The 13,021-nt window shown below is 39.1% G+C and overlaps 1 protein-coding gene across 1 annotated transcript in view; it reads left to right on the top strand.

Moving 5' to 3' along the window:
- The window catches only part of gmds (GDP-mannose 4,6-dehydratase), a 658,631-nt gene that overhangs the window by 244,164 nt on the left and 401,446 nt on the right, over positions 1 to 13,021 (top strand). The window contains exons 5-6 of the mRNA XM_060849865.1: positions 10,610 to 10,802; positions 12,320 to 12,424. Of these exons, the coding sequence (XP_060705848.1) occupies positions 10,610 to 10,802; positions 12,320 to 12,424 (298 nt within the window). The remainder of the gene's footprint in view (positions 1 to 10,609; positions 10,803 to 12,319; positions 12,425 to 13,021) is intronic.

The raw sequence follows: 13,021 nt of genomic DNA, 5'->3' as shown, positions 1-13,021 counted from the left end.
AAGTATCAAAATTTATTGACAGCATTCTGGCAAAGATCAGGCCCATTTCATGCAGAGGAATTCCATCAAGCTAAAACTGCAAAGGAATATTGAACAGTGGATATCTTGCTAGACAGATACTCAGGCTCTTGCTGACATGGTCTGAAAAAAAAGCACTTACTACTTAATTCATCACCACTTCAGAACACTTCAGTCTCACATACTTGAAAGGTTAAAGCATTAAATAGTTTTTCAGCATTGAAGGCTGTATTACATCTATTGCGCGCTGGCTTGTCCAGTGTTGACATGCTCAGCCTTTATGATTTCAGCCTGTACAAAGCCTTAGATTTGTTGTACCATTATGATTGCTAAAATGTTTCATACCATAGTGTGCAGGTTAGTAGCCTGGTGGTAGCTACCAAGGGGTTGAGTTGTTAAATTCAGCAAGGGAAAAATTATTTTGTAACTAGATATTGGTTGGTGTAGAAAGCCTTACTCGACAAAAATGAATTTGAAATAAGTAAAAGATGATCAATATAGAATAAATGTTTAGGTGTATGCAAAAATATAGTTCTTTTCCAAGCATATGTTCACAGTGTTAAGTTTTAAATAATGGTCTAATACTTCATGGACCTAGAAATCTCAGTACAGTTTTTCACTTTAATTTTTGCAATTCAGTATGGATAGTGTAACCCTGGGGGATTTTTACAAAGATATGCACCAGCAGCAGCTGATTTTTATAAGTAGTGGAGATTTACAAAATAATTACAGATGAAGATTATATAATTGACCAAATAATTACCGAAACAAGTTGCAGAACAAGGGCATAGATTATGATCAAATTTTCCAGAGGATGGCAAAAACCAGCCAGTCTTCTCAATTCATGACTTCTTCCCTTTCCCCAACTAAGTGGTGGTGTAGAATCTGTTGTATTAAAGTGAAAATCTCTTGCTTTCTCCAGGGACACTATGTTTGAGAGAGCAATTATAAATAAACTCTGCTCATGTTTTAAACTTCACCTATGCAATCACAAACAGGGATATGACTAATATTTGTCACCACTGCAATGTTTTGTTTTATATTTAAAATAAAGTTTTTGTTTGTCTCAAATACCCTTAGTATAAAAGGTTTTGTCTCATGTTGCCAACTTTCTACCCTCCCTATACCTGTCCATCCATATAAACTCCCTTGCCTTATTAACAGCCATCTTTTGACTTCTCAATTTCCCATGACCTTTATACTCCAGTGGTGTCAATGACTGCCAAATTCATTGTTGTGGTATTGCTTTAATGTTTGTAGTGTAGTATTCTGACTGTATATGTGTAAAGACAAAATCCATCACCACTATTGAAAATGATGCATGACAACACCTAACCCAACTTATAAGATATTGTTGGTCCCCAGTAGCATGTGAGTGTAGAACTCTCTGTAACAGTACATAGTCTGTTGTTCATCAGCAAAGAATCCAAGCATTTCAATAATTAGAAATTATAAATAATAATACATTTGAAAGAAATGAATAATGATAGATGTCAATGCGTATCCTGTTGGGTCTCCGCTAACACCCACTTTCTCCAATGCTTCCAAAGCTCTGCATCTGAGTAAGCATGAATACAGCTGCCCTTCATCTTTCAGTGGACCCAGAATGATCTACCCCTGCCTTCATCATCTGCCTCTGCTGCATATACCATGATTATAACCTTGGGCTACTTGTCATAAAGTTGCCCTAGGCCCCACCAATGTATCTGAACGTTTGGAAGCTATAGCTTAGTTCTATTCCAGTAATTTTTCAAAGTACATATTGTCCAATTAGCACCCACATTCATCTGCTGTTATATCAGCCCTATGTGGGATATAAGTCACATATCAGTTATGTGACTTCCTTTGTCTCAGCAGACATCTTTCAGCACATCAAATGAAATCTATGGGAAATGACTTCACAAAACTGGATGCTTTTCTGCAGCACATCCATTGTCCCGAGCTTTCATGAGCATGGCTAGTTTCATCCGCTGAACCTCCTGAATGACTTTTCTTGCAAGCATCTTGAGCTCATTTCCTCTGTATTCAGGGGATGGAGAAGTCAAATTTCCATTTGCCTGCCATGACCCACTCTCAGAGGCGATTGTATTTTACCATCCTCCCAGGTTGACATTGCTTTTCTCCCTTCACTTAGATGGGAGTTGGTAATGGGCAACAATCTCCTCCGTGCACCTAATTATTCCCTACCTTGAAGCCCTCCTGCTCTGAGTTATTACTGTAAGATGCTAGGGCCGATTGCTTGTCTTTGCATTATGCACCCATTGCCAGAATGCAGAGGGTTTTTGAAGCATTTCCTCCACAATATCCAAGCCTTGCTAACACTATTGCAGCTCAGATCTCTCTGGTGACCTCCAGTTTTGCTTACATTGTTTGCCTTTTACCTATCTCTGTAAACAAAATATTCCTTCTGGCTTGGACCAACTCTGTCATGCCTCATGTTGGTGAACTTTGGGACTACTTTGTTACTGCTGTGAAAACCTGCTCTGTTAGGGCTGATTTTCTATGGCTACTTTCACTTTGAATCCTGATAGGGACCCACTAAATGACGCCTGCAATTCCATCTCACACCTTTATACACAGGGTTTATAAATACTGAGTAACAACAAACTGGAAGGTAGGGTTCCTTTGATGTGAATTAATTAAATTACTCAAAAATTTTGAAAGCTTATCACTATCAGATCAGTAAAATGTGCTAATGCTTATAGCACTGAACAGGCAACCAAAGGTCATGAGTTCACATCGCACTATATGAAATCATGAAATTAAATTCAGTAGAGATGGCATTTTTTTTAGGCTGGAACCACAAAGTTACACTGTAAATTTCCAGCTTGTTGGAAAAGTTCAACTGTTTTACTGATGTCCTACTATCCAAACCATTGTGGCCTACTCATAACAACTAAATATTGCCTGGCCAGAATTACTCATATCCTAAGAACAAAGAGGTTTTGAGAAGTTGGATGAAATGTGTCATGTGCTGACAGCCACGCGATGATGAAATTGTATCAATTGTTGTCAGGGTTGGAGGATTTGAGCTATAGAGTGAGGCTGAATAGCCTATGGCTGTTTTCCCTGGAGTGTCAGGGGCTGAGGGGGCACCTTATAGAGGTTTATAAAATCATGATGGGCATGGACAGGATAATTAAACAAGGTATTTTCCCTGGGATGGGGGAGTCCAGAACTAGAGGGCATAGGTTTAGGGTGAGTGGGGAAAGACATAAAAGGGACCTAAGGGGCAACATTTTCACACAGAGTGTGGTACGTGTATGGAATGAGCTGCCAAAGGAAGTGGTGGATGCTGGTACAATTAAACATTTAAGAGGCATCTGGATGGCTATATGAATAGGAAGGGTTTAGAGGGATATGGGCCAAGTGCTAGTAAATGGGACGAGATTAGGTTAGGATATTTGACCAGCCTGGATGAGTTGGACCGAACGGTCTGTTTCCATGCTGTACATCCCTATGATTCTATGAGTCTAATTGTACAAATGTAAAGTGACACCTTGAGCATTTGCTATAGTGTCTCTTACAGAGCATAAATCTTTAAACTTCAATTCTGTTGAAAGAGTTGAAGATACAGTGTGATTTATTTGCCAAGTGTGTGGACAATGACATTATAATTCAAAACAATATCCTTGACAAATTTAAATTTTTGTTGTTAATGTAGCATTCATTTCCACAGTCTATCACATGTACCTGACCTCTGCACTAGTTCTGACCACTATAATGGATCATAATTTTATTAATTAAAATGAAAGATCATTAACTCATTACAGCTGTAGTTATGTGTTTTAACCAAAGAGTTGTCAATAGTTCAAGAACATTGATCTATGAGAATTAATTTGATTGAGAAATTTTGAAAAGAGAGAATTTATAAAAGCAGACCATAAATTGTCCATTTGTGTGTTGAACAATCTCAGTTCACGCAATAAAACAATCGAGTATCGAGCTAAGAACCTTTGCAACTAACTGGATTAAAACTATTAGCACTGGCTTTGATGCTAATGCGTAATATCACATTTGACATTTGTCAGCTTCAGTGTATGTTTAGTTGGCAGACTGCTGCCACAGTTGCAATACAATTAGTATGAATGTTTGTGATGTGTAAATATAAATGTATGTTTTAATCATTTTATTTTGATTTTTGTTGGTTTACTACATTCAGTTGTTCAGAAGTTCTTTTAGAATTCCTCTATTAACAACCTGGGGGTTTAATTTCCTTCCTTAGTACGTATATTAGCATTTTTGCATAAAACTCCATTAACTTTTTTTAAAAAATTATTCAGGTATCTATTGCATTAAACGGGTTAACAAGCACATTAATATAATGAGCATTGAGATTTTACATGAACACATTGATCAGTGAACTAATGTCAAAGAGTCCCATAACAGTTAAACTACAGTAGCATAAGTTGTGTTGTTAAAAATTGCATGAAGGAAAGATGCTGAGCACCTTGAGATGGTCTTAGTTTATGTCTAGATTCCTGAAGAAGGGCTCATGCCCGAAACGTCGATGCTCCTGCTCCTTGGATGCTGCCTGACCTGCTGCGCTTTTCCAGCAACACATTTTCCGCTGTGATCTCCAGCATCTGCAGTCCTCACTTTCTCTTAGTTTATGTCTAACCTTGTGAAAGAACTTGAAGGGAAAGAAGTTATGAGGTGGTGCACATTCGAACAAGTAAAATTAAATATAATGATGGCACGCCTAACACTTTAATTTTCTTTTGTAAGTTGTTTATAAGAATTGATTTAAGATATTAATGTATATAAGTTAAGCAATCCTCTTTTCCTCTGACCCAACTAACTTCTCAGCTATGAAGATAGGTGTTTTGGCTGATGTGAAACAGATAATGATGTTCAGTGCTGTTCCTCAGATGTCGGTGAACCTGTGTACCACTGATCTGACCTTCCTGGTATCCCTTCCTTCCCTTTGCCAAGGTGGTAGAATAGTTCATCCATTGTGCTGTTAAGTAGTTATCTAGAATTTGTATGGTTGCCGCATTTGAGATTGCTACAAAAAAATTTGGAATACTTTGAACAGGGCAGTGTTCACCAAATTATTAAATATTGTCATGCAGAAAGTAGTTTGCCTTTCAAATGTTTCTAGATGAGTAGTGTAAGTGGCATGATTGGCCATTTTCACCTAAGCCACTCGCTGGGAAACTGAGGGGACTTGGTGGGCCAGCCTTTTTATACCTCACCTGACTTTACTTTGTTCAGATTCAATAGAAACAATGCAGTGCACAAGAGAGGTGACAAGTCCAACACCATTTGTTTTTCGTGGGCAAGTTCAGTAAAATACTGCATCTTAACGTGGCTCCAGGATGCCATTCTGAAGTGCTGTTTCAGTAACACTGATCTCAGCAATTGATCTCAGCAAGTAATTAGGTGGAATTCACTGGGAAGAGCTTGAATGAGCATTAGTTTGTTTGAAATAGCTAACAATATGTGGTATTGCACCAAAGATTTGCAATTTGGCACCATGTAATTTACTGCATCAGTTGTTGGTAAACACTGTGGTGTTCAACATACTGTAATTATTACTTCCCTAAAAGTCAAATAAGGTTCCTGCAATTTAGGATTAAGTAGAAATATCTGTTTTGACTTTCATGGTCAAAACAATTCAAATGTGTTGATAAAATATGTTTCTCTGTCGTGAAATGTTAAAATGGTTAAGTTAATGTGCAATTAGCTTTATATTGACATTGTGGTTCTTAGTTCCTTTTTGTCTCTATGGGAATAAGATGAAACAAATGTTAGAAAGCCAGAGTTGTTCACCTCCCACATTTTACACCGAGTCTGTAACTCCCATGTTGCATATAAAGAAACATGAATTGGATATCCATTTACATTTCTGCACTGCTGTTCTCAAGTGACTGTGCTTTTGATTTTGGTTAAAAGCTTTGGACACAGCTTGAATTTTACCTCCTAGCCAAACTTTAAAGTTAGAAGAGTGTCACTAATCATAAAAATCACAACATTTCCAACTGGAAAGTTCATTTGTCCTTTCGCAACCCATACCTTTGGTCAGTATGTATTCACGCAGCCTGTGATCTTCAGTGCAAAGCCATAAAGTCCTGACTGGTAGCTTTTGTGCCATTTCAAAACAGCAGAAACTGTGAACAGTAGATTGAAGATTGTAATGAAAGATAAACAGCTAGTCCCATAGAGCCTTGACAGCTCCCCCACTCCATCAAGTTAATAATGAATGGCTGAGAGATAAGGGAAAATGATGAGAAGGGTATACTTTTTTGACGTGGTTTTATGGACAATCTGATTCTCATGTGCACTTTTATCTCTCACAGACGTCCATTTCATTCTGTTATCTGATGATCTGTACATTCCACTAATGAAGTCTAATAAAAGTGTGGGTAGACAGAGAATAGGTGCTAACCCTAGCAAGCCATTTGCTGACTGCTGATGCCTGTTTGTGGCAGTAAACTCATTGGTGCCTTAGCCACTTCCTAAAAAAGAATTAAGATTGAAGACCCTGTTTCGAGCCAAAAAAAATTATCTAGTTTAAGGACAAATGGTTAGCCAAATAGATACTGGACTGTAAATTCTGTCTGTCATTACAGCCTTAATGGAGAACCTAGACTGTGGCAGTAACTTTAGCTCTCAAAAAAAAATGAATACTAGGGGATTAGGTTGACATATTAATGTACGTAAAATGAGAAATCCAAATTCGTAAAAGTTAAATGGATGTTAAAATAAACTAAGCCAGTCAATTGCTGTGGTTGTTAAGATAGTGAAGATGTTGGTTTAGATAGGGATGTCTTTCAGCAAAGGTAAGTACACTGTAAAAGCTACAAGATTTTGACTTCCAAACTATTTTTAATGCATTTTTACTCCTCTTTACATTCCTCCCTTGCATTATTCTGATTTGATTATTATGTGTATAGCACATGCAAAATGCTGATGTTTTATGTCCATATGAATTCAAGTAATGACGAACAGCCGTTTACTTGGACCATTGACACTGTTCCACATAATGTGTTGCTTGGTGTATCACAATATAAGGGAAGGTGATGGCCTCGTGGTATTATTGCTAGACTATGAATCCAGAGACCCAGATAATGCCCTGGGGACCTGGATTTGAATCTTGCCACAGCAAATGTGGAGCTTGAAGTCAATAAAAATCTGGAATTAAGAGTCTAATCATTGTTAATTATTGAGAATACCCATCTGATCTACTAATGGTCTTTTAGGGATGCAAACTGCTATGTTTATGTGGTCTGGCCTACATGTGACTCCAGACCCACGGCAATGTGGTTGACTCTTAAACTGCCCTCTGGGCATTTAGGGATGGACATTAGTGCTGGTCCAGCCAGTGATGCCATCATGCTATGAATGAATTAAAAACAAAATACCCTATTAACCACCCGCAAAATCCATGAGGTCTTCCCAATGAAGCAAAAATAAAAGAATGTAAACCTGGTCCAATCTTGAGAAAAAGATTTGGGGACCTGTCTGATATCCACCACCGCCCCTGTCTCCTTAAGGACTGAGAAGCATGAATGCTACCACTAACACTAAACAAACACTGATGCCTACTCTTTCCTTTCAACCTTAGAGTCATAGAGTCATACACCATGTCTATGCTGACCAACAAACACCAAACTACACTAATTCCATTTATCTGCACTTGTTCCATAACCTACTATGCTCTGGCATTTTAAGTATTTACCTAGATACTGCTAAAAGGTTGCAAGAATGCCTTCCTCTAGCACTCTCTCAGGTAACATGTTCCACCCTCTGGGTGAAAAAAAATTCTCATGTCCCCTCTAAAATACTTACTCCTCACTTTAATCATGTGGCATCTCGTCTTAGACAGATCTGCCACGGGGAAAAGATTCTCACAATCTGCCCTGTCTTTGTCTCTCATAGTTTTGTATGCCTCAATGAGATCCCCCTTCAGCTTCCTTTGTTCCAAGGAAAACAAACCCAGCCTATCCAGTCTCTCATAATCGAGACTTTTCATCCCAAGTAGCATCCTGCTGAATCTTCCCAGCACCTTCCACAGTGCAATCACACCCTTCAATAGTGTGGACACTAGAACTGCATGCAGTTTTCCAACAATGGGCTAACCAATGTTTTACAAAGTTGTAACAACATTTTCTTGCTTCTACATTCTACACCTGAGCTAATGAAGGCCAGGTATCCCATATGTCTGCTTCACAATCCTGTCTATCTGTGCGGACACTTCCAGAGATCTATAGACTTGTACACCAAGGTCCCTTTGATTTTTAGTATTACCCAAGGACCTACCATTCATTGTATAAATCCTTCTATTAATAGACCTCCCAAAATGCATCACCTCACACTTATCAGAATTAGATTCTATTTGCCATTGCTCAGCCCAATTTAGCTGATCAATATCAGACTGTAGCCTGAGACCATCCTACTCACTATCAATAACACCACCAATTTTCATGTCATCTGCAAACTTACTACCTTTTACCTTCACATTAATATACATAACAAGCAGCAAGGGTCTCAGTACTGATCTCTGTTGTACACTGCTGGTCACAGGCCTCCAATCACAAAAACAACCCTCCACCATCACCCTTTGCCTCCTATTTGTAAGCCATTTTTGGATCCAGTTTGCCAACTTGCATTGAAACCCATGGGCTCTTAGTTTTGGACTAGTCTTCCATGTGGGACCTTACTGAAGCCAAAGCCCTTACTGAAGTCCGTGTAAACCCCATCAACTGCAATACCCGTCTTCAATATATTTAGTCACCTCTTCAAAAAATGCAATTAAATTAGTCAGACAGTATCTTTGTGACAAATTCTTGCTGACTATCCCTGATTGAATCCCTGCCTTTCCAAGTGTTGATTAATCCTGTCCCTCAGAATTTTTGCCAAAAGTTTCCCATCACTTATGTCAAACTAATTAGTCTGTACTTATCTCACTTATCTCACCTATCCCTGCTGACCTTCTTGAACAAAGGAATCACATTAACTATCCTCTAGACATTTGGCACTTTACCAGTAGTCAGCGAGGTATTAAATATCTCCAGAAGGGCCCGGCGTTCTCCTCTGTCTCCTTCCATAGTCATCTGGAATCCATCTCATCAACCCTGGGGATTTATGCATCTTTATGCCTGCTAACATATCTAATGCCTCCTCCTTATTATTCTTAACATGTTTTGATTAGATTAGACTTACAGTGTGGAAACAGGCCCTTCGGCCCAACAAGTCCACACCGACCCGCCAAAGCGAAACCCACCCATACCCCTACATTACCCCTTACCTAACACTACGGGCAATTTAGCATGGCCAATTCACCTGACCCGCACATCTTTGGACTGTGGGAGGAAACCGGAGCACCCGGAGGAAACCCACGCAGACACGGGGAGAACGTGCAAACTCCACACAGTCAGTCGCCTGAGTCGGGAATTGAACCCGGGTCTTCAGGCGCTGTGAGGCAGCAGTGCTAACCACTGTGCCACCGTGCCGCCCACTACAACCTCGCTATGCCAACTGAAATTCCTAGCTATGATGTCTTTCTCCTCTATGAGATCAGAAATGTTCACCTACATCCACTGGCTCCATGCCTTTTTTTGGTCTCTAAAAGACCCCATGTTTTCCCTCTTACTCATAATATGTGTAAAATGCCTTGGGGTTTCCTTAATCCTATCTGCCAAAGATATTTTGTGGCCCGGCTTTGCCCTCCTAATTTTCTTTAAGAAATCCACTACACTCTCTACACGTTTGAAGGGCTTCCCCTGTTTTAGTATGCTATCAGTGATTTGTGCTTTTTTCTTTTTCTTAATCAAACTCTCAATATCCCTTGACATCGAGGCTGCCTTGTTGCCCTTGTCCTTCACACTAAGAGGAACACACTGGTCCTGAACACACTCTCTTCTACTTTTAAAAGACGTCCCCTTTCCAAATGTAGACAAACCTTCAAGCTGCTCCTGGTCTATGTTTGCCTGATCCTCTCTAATGACATTGAAATTGACCTTCCCCCAATTTAGACACTTAATTTCTGCATAATGATGTTAAAATTTGCAGAGTTATGGTCACTATTCCCAAAATACTTGCCTACAGAAACTTCAACCACTTGACTGGTTTCATTCCCTAGAATTAGTTCTAGTACTGCCCCATCTCTAGTAGGACATATATGTACTGGCTGAAGGGTCTGTTTCCAAGCTGTACATCTCTATGACTATGACTCTAAGTGGTCTTCCTCTCTGAACTACTAGCTAACTCTCTAAACTCCTATTGCAGGGCCTCATTTCTTTGTTACCCATTTTCTTGGTGCTGACATGAATCATGACTGGTGACTGTTCACCCTTCCCTTCAGAATACCCTGCACTTACTCTGAGGCATCATTGACTGAGGCACCAGGAAGGCAATATACTATTCAAGAGGCTTGTTTGCTGCCACAGAATCGCCTGCCAGTTCCATTATTGATGCACATTTGCTTTTCATACTGCTTCAACTGAACAGTAGATTTTGGTTAATGCAAATAGTGTTGGACTTATTAGACTGATCTTGTTTTTTAAAAAAAAGCCTATATCTCTTGTACTGCACAAGTGCAACATCTCTAGTCAGTGAGTAACCCTTTAATTTGAATTTTTCTTAGATCTCTTTTGACCTAGCAGAGTATACGGCAGATGTTGATGGTGTTGGGACACTTAGACTTCTGGATGCCATTAAAACCTGTGGCCTTATAAATGCAGTGAAGTTCTATCAAGCCTCCACCAGTGAACTGTTTGGCAAAGTACAGGAAATTCCACAAAAGGAGACTACCCCTTTCTACCCTCGGTCACCATATGGCAAGTACTATAATGTTTTCATGTGCATTGAATTCATACCTTTCAGCTGAAGTTAACTTGGACGGAAAATAAAATCGGAATGAAATGTCTGGACCAATTGTGAGATATACCTTATAACTTGCCAAACACAACTGATTTTCTGGTATAATTTAATGTTATGACTGAGTTTGAAGAGATGAACTTGTTTCTTTCTTCATCTCACTCCTCGACTGGTTGTTACAAAGTTTTAATTTAAAAAGGACAGTGATATTGCCAATTATGTAGTTATGAGGCTGTAGTTCAGAAGCAGAAACAAGTCAGTGAGGTGTCTTTAGTTAGCATTTAATAACTAGTTTATGATAAAGAAAATTTATGCAGACTATTAATAGAAAGGTTTAGATTGTGCAAGTATACATATAACAACCCTTTTTGAAAACACACCCACCCAAGTGTAAGCAAAAATATGAAACTCTGCAGAGTTTCCTGTGGCTCAGTGACAATTAAACTGAGGAGATTGTTCACTGGTCGCTGCTAATGTTGATCTACAGCTGAAACTACTTTGTACACACAAGCTATTGTTACTGTGATTTTCCTGGATCAGTTGTAGACAGAGAGCAAAGTGCTGTTGCACTTCAAGCAAATTATGTTAGAGTCTCTAGCTGTCGAGGTTCAAAATTTAGTAGCTGTTTTACACCCACAAACTGGGTTATGTGACCATTCTCTGAAGGATGCAAACTGTTTCTATTCTACCTGGATTATGTATTCCTTCAATAGACTGAGTATATGGGTATTCTTCCAATTGTAGTTGCTTAAGTCAGTTATTGCAAGATAAACTAGAGTAGAAATGTAGTTAAAATGCAATACATAATAGCAGACAGAAAATTTCCAGTGACACGCGAGCTTGAGACCCTTCAATCGTCATCATTATGAATATGAATTGAGTCTGGCATCAAACTTCTGGATTTTAAAAGCCAAAGCAAACTTGTACAATGAGTTTATCTAGTCACTGGATTGCTTATAGAGAAGATGAAGATTTTGGACACATTTTGTGGTTGATTCCAAGTTAACTGATCTCAGCTGATTAACTTCAGAAATACAACAGTTGGCTTTAGGGTCCCTGGTTTAACAACAGAAAGAGGTGAGCAAGGGATCCCACTAATGATTGATAACTCATGTTGAAAGTGGCAGTGTGTGGATATTGAACAGCAATACATTCAGGTTCAGCTGTGATGTCTCCTGCAGTTAGGTAATCTGGCATTTGCCATGAAGGCCGACATGTGAATATTGTCAGTTGTGCAAATGAATGTCTGGTTCCCTTGGATCTGTACTCCAGCAAAGGTAATAAGAAATTAATGCGGTGAAAACGACTTCTTTTAATTATGAAGCCTGCTATTATATGCTCTTCCCATTTGTATTTAAATCATGTGATCTGTTATTAGCAGTGGATCTGTTGACAGTGAATTATCAGACTTCAACTCATTTACCATCTATTTTAGAAATGAACATTGCTGACTTGCAAGCTATTGTTTGTTTTACAGGAGCAGCCAAGCTTTACGCCTACTGGATTGTGGTGAACTTCAGGGAGGCTTACAACCTTTTTGCTGTCAATGGCATTCTTTTCAACCATGAAAGTCCAAGAAGAGGTTAGAAAACTCATGCATTTAATATATTTGAATATATTACTAATTTTAGTGCCTTTGAAATATTGTTTCACATATGTTATGAATTGAACTTTTTTCCGTGTGGCTGTGAAAGTATGTAAAGTAAATATAGTTTCGAGTTGGAATCTTTGCAGGGAATTTTAACCCCAAAAAGCAGGTGGATTTGGAAAGGGATATGAAGAGCTTGAGGGGAAAATATGAAATTCTGAAAAATCTGAACCACAAGCTCTTACTCCCCCACTTCCAGTTGAAACAGAGGTGAGCAGGGAGGGTTTGGAATTGCAGATAATTACTGTTCCAAGGAAGTGAGTGGCAATTTAATTATTATAATGAGGTTGTAGGTCACATATTTAACCAACCAAGATTTTGGGGCCCTAGGGAACCTGATAGCTAAAAGGATTTGGGGATAAGTACTTTTCCACTTACCTCCAAATTATCAGCTGCAAGTGAACATCCCAGAGGCTTCTAATTCCCTGACCCTCCTTGCCCACCTCTGCCCCACAACCCTACATTCCTCTGCACTCAACCTCTCAACTTTCTACAGGTGCTCCTGCTCTCCTCCATGAAGCTGCCAGTCGA

This window comes from Hemiscyllium ocellatum, chromosome 34, assembly GCF_020745735.1.
Source record: "Hemiscyllium ocellatum isolate sHemOce1 chromosome 34, sHemOce1.pat.X.cur, whole genome shotgun sequence".
NCBI lineage: Eukaryota > Metazoa > Chordata > Chondrichthyes > Orectolobiformes > Hemiscylliidae > Hemiscyllium > Hemiscyllium ocellatum.
Note: the sequence above shows the minus strand (reverse complement) of the source record. Positions and strands in the feature narration are given on the sequence as shown.